The following is a 15,487-nucleotide window of genomic DNA, read 5'->3' as shown; positions in this document are numbered from 1 at the left end:
AACTAGTAACTGCCTGAAAATCTAAGATTAAGGACTAAATCAGCTAAACAATCTTTCGGAATGATATAAAGTTACCAAATAAATATCAGAAAGTATAGGTATCAGGGAACCTGGGTGGCTCAGTTGTTAAGCATCTGCCTTCAGCTCAGGTCATGATCTCGGGGTCCTGGGACCCAGCCCTATGTCAGGCTCCTCCTCAAAGGGGAGCTTAATTCTCCCCCTGCCTTCCTCCCTCTACTTACGCATGCACTTTTTCTCTCTCTCAAATAAATAAATAAAATGTTAAAAAAGAAAAAAACTATAGGTTTTAGGTTACTAAACGTGAAAAAAAAAACAGCTATTAATAGCTATTAGGAAGTCAAGAAAAATTTCATGATCCTGTGAAGAGCTTAGTAGAAAAAAAGAGAGGCAAATTGAATTACCTGATCAACTATTATTTGCTCACTCAGTAAATACTTATTGGGCCCCTACAGTGTTCCCTTACTACAGACCAGATCCTGGGGACATAGCAGGAAGAAAATTGAGCCTCTGCCCTCATGAGGTGAACATTCCAGCAGAGAAGGCAAAGTAAATTAATATATTTCATAAGACATCAGGTGTCACCAGCAATGCTAAGAAAAAAAACAAACAGAAACAAGCAAAAAACACACCAAGGGATGGGAAAGATGGAGAGGAACAAAACTAAAATGCAGAGTAGAACAAGGAAAGTGCTACTGCTCTAAAGTAGCAGGCGAAGGCTTCTCTGATAAGGCGACAGCTAAGTAAAGACATGGAGGAGTGAGGAGCCATATGGATATCTGGGGGAAAAGCGTTCGTAGAAGAGGGAACTGTAAGTACAAAGTCCCAGAGATAGGATTTATTTAGCAGCAAGGAGGCCAGTACACCTAATGCTGAGGGATGGGTCAGGGGCAGCAGTGACCACATCAGGTAAGGCTTGGTGACTTGTCTTTGGAGGAAGCACTGGAAAATTTCAAGCAAGTATCAAGAGCAATCTGTAGGGAAGAGATGAAACAGTGCAAGGATGGAAGGAGGGTCATCAATGAGGAAGTTATAGGAACAATCAAGGCAAGAAAGGGACTTGAACCCTGATAGTCAATGGTGGGAAAGGCGAGAACTGTTCAGATGATGTCAAGGAAGAAATGACAAATACTGCAAAGGGACTAGGATCTAGGCGTATATGAAAGAGAGGAATCAGACTCTAAGCTTTCTTCCTGATGAACAATTAATAAGAAGAGTGAAGGTGGGGACGCCTGGGTGGCTCAGCGGTTGAGCATCTGCCTTTGCCTAGGGCGTGATCCTGAGGTCCCAGGATCAAGTTCCACATCAGGCTTCCTGAGTCTGCTTCTCCCTCTGCCTATGTCTCTGCCTCTCTCTGTCTCTCTCTCTCTCTGTCTCTCATGAATAAATAAAAACTTAAAAAAAAAAAAAAAAAAAAAAAAGAAGGGTGAAGGTGCTATCTACCCAGAGAGGGAAGACGTAGAAAGAACAGAAGAAAAGAGAAGAACTGGGATTAAGTCACATTTTGCTGGAAACATCAATTGTCACCCAAGTGAAGATGTCAAAGAGGACGGTGAATAAATCTGAGTTTGTAGTCCAGGTGACACATGTGGTCTCGAATATAAATCCAGGAGGTGTCAGCAAACTGATGATGTTTAAGACCACAAATGGGATGATGTCTCATGAGGGCCTCAGTCCATCCTGAGGTTCTACTCCTTTCAAAGGTTAGGAAGAGAAAGGGGAATCCGCAAAGGCGATTTTGTGAGCTGGGCACTATGTTAAGATATTACATCCCCACGGATCTAACGCCAAAGGCATCGTGCTCTAGTTTACAATGACCTTTCTCTGGCTCTAGTCAAAAAAGTAAGAGAAGCTGATGTGAGAATTAAGCACCAAGGAGATGTCTAACATATCTCACTTAATAAATATTAACTTCTTTTCTTTCTTCTTTTCAGCCCCACTAAGGAATACTGACATCTTCACTCTTCTTCACCTACATTTGAAACTTCATTATCTAAGCAACTCAAAGCACCATGCTACAGTGTTGAGTTTAATTGTGGCATGGTCCAACAGACTGACCACAGTCCACAGACTGGTAGCTGTTCTACATCCATAAGCATTAGCCACATGTCAAAACTAATCACTGCAGAACTAATCAGTGCACATCTATCATCACTCTTTGATAAAAAGAATCAACAACATCATTTTGTGTGCTTAAGGGAAAAAGGAGCATAACACTGCTTTCTCTAAACCCTCCAGACTCAGCAGGCAGGGCATTATCTAAAGGGCTAGTGAGAACGCAGACTTTCAAGTCTTACTCCGGCACTAACGGAGGAGAATATGCAAGATCTGATTAACAAGATCTCTAAATGATCCATTTGCACATTACGCTTTAAGAAGTGCTGCTGACTCTATCGGATTTAGCAAATTATTGGACTATATATCTCACAGAAAAAGTCAAAGCCTTGTGGTATAAATTCTTCCTTACCTTCAGTCAGCTAGCTAAGAAACAGTCACAGAGGTTCCCAGGATGCTCTGGATCCTGCTTCCAGCACAGGGCAAGTATTTGTAGCTCTTATTTTATACCAATTTGATTTATCCAACCAGATTATTTTTCGTAAGATTGCTAATACATCGTTTAAACCTGTACAATCTCCCAAAATCTTTTCAAACAAATAATTATTGATTTCAAATAGGCCTGCAAGGTCATTTTGTCAAAACTTTCAAATCCAGGACGTCTCTACAGAGATTCACGTTATCATTTTCCGATTTCCAAATTATGCATTTGGTAAGTGGCAACCCAAACATTTAAAAACCACTTTCCAGGTTGGAAGTTTTAGAACAAACTGCACTTCAATTTTTAGTGGGCCAGCAACAGGCAGAGGGCAGCATAATCTTGTAATCATATAAACTGAAAGAAATTTAACAGCAATGGCAGAGGATTTCTGTTTATATCTCATTCTAAAGTTCTTAAAGCAATTAACCAATATCTATTAACCAATATCTTAATTACTATCTCCTCCACAGCCTTATTTACTGTTCTAATGGAGTGCCAAGTTATATTTTTAGGAAAGCTACCAGGTATTCACAAATACTGATTTGCCTTCAAAAACGAAGACAATTAAATAAAAAAGAACTAACTTCAGAAAGTAAAAAGGCATGGAAGCTTTATTTTAGTCTAACACTGAAGTAACTCAAAATAAAACAAATTACTGATTTCTATTTTAATTGATTACTTCCCCAAAAGCAGATAGATGAAAAAAAAATCTATAATCGAAAGGTAATAAATAAAACTATATAGTTGAAAAGTCTTCCATCAGTAATACAACGTATAGATAGACTGATCATTTGTAATAATAAGTTAATGAAGCACTCTTAATTTTTCAGTTATATATTATTATATAGTGAGGCATCCATATTTTAAATGCAATTAGTCTTATATGACTGGAATTCTCCAATGTCTAAGACTTCCAATGTAATACTAATTTTACATTGGAAAATTTCCTCAAAACAGAAAATTTCTTCAGATTAGTCACTTCTTCAAAGTAATTAATGAATGGAAGTTAAAAATTAAAATTAACAGAGGTGATACTCTTTTCCCTAAAGCAAAACACTAAGTTTAAAATTTAATGTTTTGGGGGTGCCTGGGTGGCTCAGTCAGTTAAGCATCCAACTCTTGACTGGGGTTCTGGTCATGATCTCAGGGTCCTGGGATGGAGCCCTACATCAGGCTCTGCATTCAGCATGGAGTCTGCTTGAGGTTCTCTCTCCCTCTGCTTCTGCCCCTCCCCCACCCCCCTCTCTAAAATAAATAAGCTTTTTTAAAAAATTTAACATTTTGTTCTTGTTTTCCCAGGTGCTAATAGCTAATATAGTACATATAAAAATGTTATGAAAAAATGGAGGTTAGGGACACCTGGTGACTCAGCAGTTGAGCGTCTGCCTTCGGTTCAGGGAGTGATCATGGAGTCCTGGGATCGAGTCCTACATTGGCCTCCCTGCATGGAGCCTGCTTCTCCCTCTGCCTATGTCTCTACCTCTCTGTGTGTCTCTCATGAATAAATAAATAAAATCTTTTTAAAAAAATGGGAGGTTAGGCTATATGCTCTGCAAAATTTTAGAAAACAAAAGGACAAAGGACAAAAGGCATAGGAAATAGTTCTTTAGTTGCAGTAATTTCTCCTATACCTGCATTAAAACATGCCACACCTTTCTTTTTGCAATAAGTATACTACAAGACACTTGTGCATGAATGTTTTTATCATTAACATTCAAATTCAGCAATATAACCTCTATTTATGAGATGAGACATCTACAGTCATAAGACGATTTAAAAGAAATATCTACACCTACTAAAATCATCTTTAACATACAGTTATATAATGGAATTGTAATTTGCAATAAAAACTTAACTACAACAAGCAACAACAGTGATGAATCTCAAAAAAAAAAAAAAACTTGTCAGAAAGGAAGAGTTTAGCTTAGAAGAAAAAGGTAATTGGATGGGGAAGCAACCTTTGAAATGCTGGTAATATTCTATTTCATGTCTTGGCATGGTGGTTACTTTTTAAACACAGGTATATTCACTTTGTAAAAATGTACTTGAACTGTGTACTTTTCTAAACCATGTTACACGACAATTTTAAGAAATTACCTAAAAAAATTTTTTTAGAATTAATGTTTTTTTCTATCAAATGATTTGTAAAACTGTTCAGAAATGTTAGTCTTTCTCAATTACTACATTTCCAATATAATCTTTGTACACCATGAAATGATTAGAAGAAATGTACGACAGAGCACTTACTTATAATATCCCATAAACTGTAAGCAATAGTGCCTGCCTTACCTTTTCAACAGGGAGAAGCATCTGCAGGACTCGGACTGCAAACAGTGAAACACTGACAAAGGCCATTCGGTGGTGAACCAGCACTAACTCTGGCTGGTCCTGGCTCACTCCACTTTTATGGTAGCATATGGTATCTCCCAGGGACCTCAACACCATAAGCAGTTTTTCTTTCTTCAGACATTTAAGCACGAAACAGGAAAAAAAACAATTTTAGGGAACCAATATGGAGACTTTCACAAATAATAATTTAAAATATCATGGCTAAATAACAAAAATAAAAATGTATTCCTCCAAGAATAACTTATACATGCTGAGATGATTTAAAAAGGCAAAAAGGAATAATCAGCTCACCTAAAGTTTTTCCAAACAATATTTTTAATAATGAATAAAAATAAACAAAATACAAAAGCTTAATAAACCATACATTCCTCCTAGTTTCTAGTGTTTAATTGTTCTAACTTAAAAATCTGCATGCAATTTATTGGGCTTGCTGAATGCTTAACACAGTGGCAGGTATAATGGGGGAAAATGCATTATTAGTACAAGAGACACCCTTGCCCTCAAACTGATCCTAAAATTTCTAAAGAAATGAAACAGAAAAAGTCAGATAACTAAAAAAAACAGTTAAATATCAAATTGTATGAATCCTCCACGTAATAAGGTTGTTTCAAGGCAAATGTCCTGCCATCCTAATTTCTAGATAATTTACTACTTAAATAGAAGTTATATCCTTTAAATTGAAAGGCATACATAAAATACAAAGAAAAAGCTACAACATAGTCGGCTAACGTGCAAATCATAACAATATAGACCAAAATACATCTTACATTACACTGACATGCCCCTGTAAACTAGCTGATAAAAGGACAGCATCATAGTAGACATAGTAAGACAGAAGAACAAAGGAGCACTGGAGATCTTACTCTCACCTTTCCACTGAGAATATATGAAAATAAAAATAGGAAATAACCTGTAGACTAAGGATAAAAATGTATGCCAAGAATGTTTTTATTCAAAGATGAATATACTAGAATCAAAACTAAAAGGTATGAGGCCTTAAAAAAATATATAAAGGATCAACACCACAATGAGATATTACTTCATATCTATTAGGATGGCTATTGTCAAAAATAATGGAAAATAACAAGTGCTAGCAAAGATGTAGAGAAACTGGAATGGAACCTTTGTGCATTGCTGGTGAGTAAAATGATGAGGTCACAATGGAAACAGTATGTCAGTTCCTCAAAAAATTAAACGTAAAATTACTATATGCTCCAGCAATTTCACTTTTGGGTAATATACCTACGAGAATTGAAAAAAACAGGAACCCAAACACATACTTGTACATCACTGTTCACAGAAACACTATTCACAACAGTGAAAAGGTAGAAACGTGCCTATCAACAGATGAACAGATAGATAAAATGTGGTATGCTATACCTACATAATGTGAAATATTATTCAATCTTAAAAAGGAACAAAATTCTGACATATGACACAACATGGATGAGTCTTAAAAACATTATGTTGCATAAAATAAGCCACATACAGAAACACTGCTATTGTTCAATTCATTGCACTATGAGGTACCTACAACAACCAAATTCATAAAAACATAGGATAGCAGTTGCCAGGGGCTGCGCCCAAAGGGGAAGGAGAGTTACTATTTAGTGGACGCAGAGTTCCTGTTTGAGATGATGGAAAAGTTGTGGAGATAAACAGTGTGATTGTACAGTATGAATGCATTTAATACCACTGAATTATATACTCAAAAAGGGCTAAAATGGTAAATTTTATGTTAATATATGTTTTACCACACATACACAAATTGCATAAATGAGTAAACTCTTATTATTTTACATGGATCACTTGATAAAGTCAAGTTCTTAAACAAACACAAAATTAAAACTATGATATTTCCTAATCACTGAAGATGTAAAAAGACAAAATATTCTATACAGTAAAAAAATAGGAAACAAAAAAGGTAGCAAAAATTTTTGAGAGAAGACCAAGCACATGTGCACTACAAAAAGCTTAAATTTGCCTGTAAGTCAAGTATGATTTCATGTTAAAAAAACAAAATTAATAATTTACACATATAAAGATACCTTTATCTTTGGGCATAAAAGGTTAAAAATTAAACGTCTAATGAAATATGAATCAAAAAAATATATTAAACAGGAAAAATGAATAATTCAGGGCAAAAAAAAAAACCTGGATAAAGGGGTAATTTTCTCTTGATAAAATGCAGAATTAAGAGTACAGACCCAATATGAATTGAGTCTGTGTGGTCTAAATAACATACAATATCAGGCAAAACCTGTTATTGAAACAAAGATAGTTTTACAAGTTTTAACCTAGTCATTTTTAACATAATTCATAAATAAGTAGATATAAACCCTGAACATTTCAAAGAACACAACTTCTCAAGTATCCAAGAATCACTGACAAAAACTAAACATGTAGTTAACCAAAAAGAAAACTATGAAATATACTTATTTTCTTGAGAGTAGAATCCCAAGAAAGTAAAACTAAAAGTTAATTAAATTTAAACCAGAAGCCATTATATTAATAACTACCAGTCTAAAGAAAACAAACCAGAAACACAGTGACAGTCTTATACTATGTTGACATGCAACATTTCTCCATGAAAATACTTTTATATAAAATGGTTCACAGTTTTAATTCACTGAGCTAGAAATGTTCAAAAGGCTGTGGAGTCGTTGCTGGAGACGGTGAGGGAGGCTACCTTTTAGAGGATATTCATAGCTTTTACAAAAGAAGGCACAGAATTGCAAAATATTCCAAATATTCTCAATAAAACAGAATTTACAGGGAATATTCCAAATATTCTCAATAAAAAAGAATTTATAGGGCAAACACAATTTCTCCGCTATGTGCACATGACAAGATAGGCAGTAGATACTGTGAAGCATCTAAAAACGGCAAATGGATCAGGCTCTCCACCTTCCATGCTTCCAGCCTCACGCTCCACTCCCTTCCACTATGGCCTGTGCAAACCTCTCCATGCATTCTGTGGAAGAGCAAGCCCACCTTGCCTTCAGAATGGAGGCTAAACTACACGACCCACCATTGTCTCTCCCACATCTTCCACCATGTATGGCTTGCATGCCCCCACCAGCATCCCCTTCACACACCAGTCAGCATTATGCACTCCTCCCTGTCCTTCCCTTCCCCTCTGCCAGATAAAAACCCTTCCTTTACTGCTCAGCCAAATCATACTGATAATTTAATATTCATTTCAGTCATGATTTCCAAAAAGCCTCCCCCCACCCCCAAGATTCTAAGTTGAGAATGTTGTCAAGGCATCCTTGCAAATAAAACATGATTGAATGAAAACCTTCTTAAGTGATTCTTAAGTGACCCTGAAAAAGAAACTGAGCCTCCATTTCCTCATCTATAACATGTGTTAATCTGCCTTATGGGAGAATCGTGATGATTATGTGACTTCAAAAACACACAGTGCTTAAACAGGAACTACAACGGAGTAAGTGCTACCCTTAAACTATCTTTTTAAACTATCATTCCTCTCTGCTTACCTCTGTTTTACACAGCAAAAGTACCTATCTTCCACAAGAGTCAAAAGAATGGCCTCTTACTTATCTTGCACCCCCAGGGCCTAGCATATAATGGGCAATCAAGAAATGTTTGGTGAGCTGAAATAACTGTCTCTGGACTGATGGCAGCAGCAGGGCAGGCATATGCTAATTAGAGATTCCACTCACCCAATTATAAATTCACAGTCGGCTTCACTTACCCTTACTGGGTACAAAGCCTTTCTCTCCAGAAGCGTTCACAACGCTCTCAGCCCCGCTTGAACTCCAACTAGCAATTCTTCGACATACCTGAAAAGCTAAGTTACTCACTGCCAGCAGGTCTGATGGGAATGTGGAAGCAAGGAGTCATACAGAAGGAGAAAAGACTGTTTTTCACGACAGTGCAATGACAGGAGCCACAGAGAGGAGAAAGTAAAACATGAAGAAAGACAGTACCTCCCCTCCCCCACATGCTTGAGGTTATCAGGCATGAGGTAAAGATCCTCATTCCTTGAACCTACTACTTACCATGTGATGTGAATGAAGATAAAACAGACTTGATTTCAAAGGGAAGCAAAGAAGGGATGGAATACTTTAGGTCAACCTAACTTTTGTAAGTGCTTAACAAATTTATCTTAACAAAATATAACCATTCAGTAAAAATGTTTTTCTCTTATTTACTTCAAGGGAAATAAAAACATTCAATGAATGGGGGGTGGAGGATACTTTCAATTATGCTTACACAACTAAGGTATGGAGTTCCAGACAGGACTATTTTAAACACCATCGGGAAAAGTCTAGAGATCTGATTACATATCCTCAGGTTTCTGCTTTCTGAATTGGTAGCAACATATTTATTATTTTGTTCCTTTAATGACTCAACAAAAATACTGCTTCTATCTTCCTTTTTAAACTTGATAAAAGTAGGAACATTAAGAAATTCTATTGTTTGCTTCTATTAATATATACCCAAAGGAATGATTTTTTTCCTTAGTAGGCATTCATTCTTTTAAACAAGTAAATCAAATAGAATTTTAAGCAGTACGGTTTTATTTAACATTTCTATCATACCAATTGGCACTTCTACAACAGATTTAACCTTTAAAGTAAAAATAATTCATTGAATCATAAAAGATCAGCAGCCAAAAGTTAAAAGTGAATGACTAACTTTTACAGATAAATGTTCTGGCCAAGAAAATTTAAGTTAATTTAAGAAGCAACCGATAAAACATTCTTCACACTTCTAAGAAAAAAATCACTTGTTGAAAACCTTCAATATGTGAAAATCTTCTAGAAGTACTACCAAATAGTATGATAACCTTAAAGGACTAAAGAAAAACTAAGATCAAGAACTATTATCCCTAATTTATGGATAAAAAAATCAAAGACTTGAAATAATATATCATGCCTATTATAAAATACGTGTTTCTATTTTCAAGAGCTGTGTGTGTGTGTGTGTGTGTGTGTGTGTGTGTGTTTTAAGGTTTGGGTTTTCCCACACACAGGTATTGGTATTAAGTAAACATCAGGGGCAGCCTGGGTAGCCCAGCAGTTTAGCTCCGCCTTTAGCCCAGGGCCTGATCCTGGAGACCCACGTAGGACTCCCTGCGTGGAGCCTGCTTCTCCCTCTGCCTGTGTCTCTGCCTCTCTGTCTCTCTGTGCCTCTTGTGAATAAATAAATAAAATCTTAAAAAAAAAAAAGTACACATCAGTATTTTGTTTTTTAGGTTCTAACGTCTATTCACAAGAACCAGGCAGTCTATAACAATAAGTTTAATAAAACAAAGGTAAAAAATAAAATATAAAATAAATAAAATAAAATAAAATAAAAATAAAACAAAGGTAGACCTATGTCAACATAACAAAAAGAGAAAAAAATGGCAACGATGTGAATCAAAATATATTTTTGTGACTAATAAATTTTGCTTTTGCTTTTCTGACAGGAAAGCATAAATAAAAAAAAGAAAGACTTAAGTTACCAGCTTACATTAACAGAAAAGACAGATTATCAGTTCTTCAAAGAAATCAGATGATAATTTTAAAACAGAAGACATAAAATGACAATCTATGATATACTGAAATGTAAAAAAAAATATGGTTTCCAAATACATGGAGACATACATATTTAAGGAAATAGTATCTAACACTCCTGAGGTTCCTATACACGTTAGTCACTCATATGAAATATTATTTATCAAAACACTTCTTTCAAAAAAATAAAGCCGTAACTCTCAAAAATTATCTTCCCTACTGAAATTCAAATAGCAAAGAACACAGCATCTAGTAATAAAATGAATTTCTGATACACACAACATGACTGTATCTCAGAATAATCTCACTCAAAGATAGCAGACAAAAAATCATGAGTTCATAGATACAAAATTCTAGAAAATGCAAACTAATCTATATCATGTGTATCCATGTCAAAATGTATCAAAAAACTTTTTAAAACATGTGCAGCTTATTATATGTCAATTATACCTCAATAAAGCTGTTAAAAACCCACATAAATATATATTCACACAGATATGACTAAACAATGAGAAATGTGCAAAATCTATATGAGAAAAATACTCTTAAAAGACGAACATGTAGACTTCAAGAAATAGAGCATGCTTTTCCCAAGATGTGAAGAAAATCTATAATTCAAAATCCAGAACCAACCTTTTTTAAAAAACTGACTAAGCCAGCTATATAAAAAAATGAATAAAGGAGCACCTGGGTGACTCAGTGGGTTAAGTGGTGACTCTTGATTTTGGCTCAGATCGTCACCTCACAGTCATGGGATGACATCCCACTCAGCAGGGAGTCTGCTGGAGATTCTCTTTCATTTCCTCCACCCCTACCACCTTTGCTCTTGCACTGTCTCTCTCAAATCTTTTTTAAAAAATAAACAAATGAACAGAAGATTTTGCAGAGTCAAAAGCATCATTAGGAAAGTGGAAGGAAGGAAGGAAGGAAGGAAGGAAGGAAGGAAGGAAGGAAGGAAGGAAGGAAGGAAGGAAGGAAAGAAGAAGAAGAAGAAGAAGAAGAAGAAGAAGAAGAAGAAGAAGAAGAAAAAGAAAGAAAGAAAGAAAGAAAGAAAGAAAGAAAGAAAGAAAGAAAGAAAGAAAAAGAAAAATCTGAGGAAATAAAAATTCCAACCTGTCTTGGGAAGTCAAGGTCCTTAATATATAAAAGCTCATAGAAATCAGAACACAAGACCAATGACCCAAGAGATAAATGGATAAATGCCTGGACTGCTTATAGAAAAAGAAATGAAAATGACTTTTAATGTTACAAAAAGATCCTCAACTTTACTCAGAGAAGAACAAATAGCACCTAAATCCTCACTTATTTATCCAAATGGCAAAAATCTGAAGTTGGACTATAAACCCAACTGCTGAGTGTGTAGGAGAAAACACATTCTAATAAACTGCTGGTGGGTGAGTGAAATGGTACAGCCATATAGAAGAATGGGACAATATCTAGGATTTAAAATACATTTACTTCTTCAAGTATAGTTGACACACAAGGTTACATTTACTTTCAGTCATACAATACAGTGATTCCACAACTCTGTACTTTATGTTGTGCTTATAAGTGTAGCTACCACCTGTCACCATGCAATGCTACTATAATATCATTGATTATACTCCCTATGCTGTACTGCTGTACCTTTCATTCCCGTGACTTAGACATTTCATAACTAGAAGCCTGTACCTCTCATTCCCCTTCATCCATTTTGCCCATCCCCACATCCACCCTCCCTCTGACCTTTTTTGTTACAGCAATCCTAAAGAAATCTACCCTAGAGACACATTTGTACATGTATGAAATTATATATGTGCATTATTCATATTACATAATTTATATTAGCAACTGTGTCTAATAATAGGAAACTGGGTGAATAAGCAGACACTGAAACACTTGCACCCTATCCAACAGAATGATGAACACCTCCTCATATGGACATGGGAAAATCTCCATACCTATTATCCTATGCAAACAGGATATATTTTTAAGTTAAAAAAAAACAAGGTATAAAATCATATATAACATACGACCTTTTATGTGAGATGTGAGAAGAGCAATGAGAATCTACATGCTTACTTGGTTATATTTGCAGAAACTAAAATAAAAATATAAAATACAAACCAGAGAACAGGATGACAAGGGAACATCTCTGAGTTACATGTTTATGAGGAGAAAACAATTCCCAAAAGTAAAAACATATTAAAACAAATCTAACTGTATAATAAATTGTAACAGAAAAAAGAGTTCTTTCAAGTGACTCTGAGGCACAGTTTTTTTTCCTGTATTTTTAAAAAGATTTTATGGGGATCCCTGGGTGGCGCAGCGATTTGGCGCCTGCCTTTGGCCCAGGGCGCGATCCTGGAGACCCGGGATCGAATCCCACGTCGGGCTCCCAGTGCATGGAGCCTGCTTCTCCCTCTGCCTAAGTCTCTGCCTCTCTCTCTCTCTCTCTCTCTCTGTGACTATCATAAATAAATAAAAAAAAAAAAAATTAAAAATAAAAAAAAAAAAAGCTGCCTGCTAAAAAAAAAAAAAATAATAAAAAAAAAAATAAAAAGATTTTATGTATTTACTTTAGAGAGAGAAAGAGAGAGCTCATGTGGGATGAGGGGCAGAGGGAGAGAATCTCAAGTAGCCTCTGCACTCAGCACAGAGCCTGATGTGGGGCTTGGTGTCAGAACCTGAGGATCATTACCTGAGCAGAGATCAAGAGTCACATGCTCTACCAACTGAACCACACAGGCACCTCTTGACCGTATATTCATAGTGAGACTTAGTCTAAGTCGAAAAGAATTGCAAAGAAATCTTAGATTTTATCAGTTATTGACCACAGTGATACAAACACTACTATTCTGAAATTAGCTTAGTATGTGCTGAAGGTTAAAGCTAATAAGCAATTATGTTGATATTGCTAAAAACTAAGACTTTCTATGAGCAACAGTGTAAGTATGAGCAAAGAAACAAATTTAAAATCAGAAAAATAGCAATTTGGACTCATTTTTTAAAAATACGTATTTCCTGGGACACCTGAGTGGCTCAGCAGCTGAGCATCTGCCTTTGGCCCAGGGTGTGATTCCAAGTGCTGGGATCGAGTCCCACATCAGGCTCCATGAATGGAGCCTGCTTCTCCTTCTGCCTATGTCTCTGTCTCTGTGTCTCATGAAAAAAATAAAATCTTAAAAAATATGTTATTTCCTAATTACTAAAAGAAGAAAAATGATAGGACAGTACCTATAAGGACCACACTGGCCTGTTTTTCATCCCAATATACATCCTCCCATTATGAGAAACCAGAATCAAAAAAATAGGTAACCAGAATTTCTAGAGAAATGGCCTGTTTCAGAATGAACAAAATAAGCCTGAGACATATTGGTATGAAAGAAAGCTTTCAAAGACTAATGAGACAATGAAACAGGCTTAAAAGGATCAAAACAAAATTAAATATTATTTACCATATCCCAAGGAAAATACGGATTCTTACCATATCTACAGCAAAAAGGCTGTTGTCATCCCAGATATCGGCTGAAATTGCTTCACCGATAAGTATCATATCCTCTGCAAGCAATTCCAGAACTCTTATTATCATTTGTCTACTACCTAGGAATATAGATAGAAGAAAAAATATTAACTTTCAAATGAACAGCTAGATATCATACTGCTCAATCTTCTAGTTAGTGATACCCTCAAACTCCTATTTTCTCTTTTTATTTTTTTATGTCCTTAGAATCACTGAAAGAGACATATAGGGAAGTCACAATCTACAACCACCATTAACATTTTTGTTCCAATCACAATCCTAATTTAGCCACAAGTCCAATGCGCTCATAAGTGAGATATTCAAAAAGAAAGTAGCGAAATCTAACAATGCCATGAGATAGGTTAAATTTTTCTAATTCAGAGAACTTTTCGTGTTATATGTAGTATGTGACAAAGCACCAGGTTAGGTTTAAAAATGCATTCTAAAAATAAAAAATAAAAAAAAATAAAAAAATAAAAAAAATAAAACAAAATAAAAATGCATTCTATTAATCTCCTATTTAGTGTTAGGAGGCTATCACACCCACCAAAGCAATCTCTTTTCTCCAGATACAGAACAACAAAGGAACTCTACTATCCATAAGGCGAACATTCAGTCAAGACTTTCTGGTCCCACATACCAAAGGCCAATTTCCAATGAATAAAAGTAAAACCACCAGATCATAAGGGCCTAGATTAATTGTTCCGTTAGAACAGCGGGAGCAAGTTCTCTTAGAAATCTCTTATGATATTGAACAATTACAAATTATGCAATAATTTATAACAAAAGGGCAAGAGAACATTTAGAAAAATTTATGTACCAAGATATAGCTTTATAATTATCAATCTGACTTTTTACAGCAAATTAAGAAAAGGTTAAATGCAAAATCATTTAATCTAAAACTGTTCTTCTCAGTATACCATGCAGGCAAACAAATATACTTCATGATGCCAAAGTTCAGCTCTTTCTTTATTTCACATTACTAATACATGAATTAATTAATATGTGTGTCTAACTCCTGGCAGCAGAGTTATTCAGTCAGTGATAAGTTAGGGTATTTGGTTTTCCTTAGGATAAAAACATTTTTAATACTTCCCAAACATAGACCTCCATCCTGCTTCCCTCCCCATCACCTCCAAGCAGGCAAAAATAAACTACGACACTTAGAAAACAACTCAAATGGGATAGATTTTATTGAGCCAGTATCAACCAAAAAAACAAATCTTATTTATCTTATATCTTGACAAGTTTATCAACTACTGAAAATGTAGAGAGTCAGAGAATAAAATATTGTTATCACTTCCAAACCTTTTTGTATCTCACAAACTGCTAAGTGCTTAAGGAGCATGGTCACTGGCTTCAGAAGAATCTTGGCTCAAGCCTCCGTTTTAGCTGCATGACTCTGGATAAGCTCCCAAAACACTCTGAACCTCAGTGTTCTCATTTGTAAAATGGGGATGAAAGTACTAACTACCACTCATGGAAAGATAAAATGGGTTGGTGTGAGGAAAGCATGAAACCATGCACACAAAGCCAGATGAGCAGGACGGGAAC

At 35.5% G+C, this 15,487-nt stretch overlaps 1 protein-coding gene across 4 annotated transcripts in view; it reads right to left on the bottom strand.

Annotated features, from left to right (window-relative positions):
• Positions 1 to 15,487, bottom strand: part of LOC129514595 (rotatin) — a 144,807-nt gene that overhangs the window by 113,532 nt on the left and 15,788 nt on the right. For all 4 annotated transcript variants that reach the window (XM_055333317.1, XM_055333320.1, XM_055333318.1 and 1 more), the window contains 2 exons: positions 13,898 to 14,013; positions 4,844 to 5,014 (listed from right to left, as the gene is read on the bottom strand). In XM_055333317.1, the coding sequence (XP_055189292.1) occupies positions 4,844 to 5,014; positions 13,898 to 14,013 (287 nt within the window). The remainder of the gene's footprint in view (positions 1 to 4,843; positions 5,015 to 13,897; positions 14,014 to 15,487) is intronic.

Source organism: Nyctereutes procyonoides, unplaced genomic scaffold, assembly GCF_905146905.1.
Source record: "Nyctereutes procyonoides isolate TBG_1078 unplaced genomic scaffold, NYPRO_anot_genome, whole genome shotgun sequence".
NCBI classification, from domain to species: domain Eukaryota; kingdom Metazoa; phylum Chordata; class Mammalia; order Carnivora; family Canidae; genus Nyctereutes; species Nyctereutes procyonoides.
The sequence above is the reverse complement of the archived record's forward strand: the minus strand, read 5'-3'. Positions and strand labels throughout refer to the sequence as shown.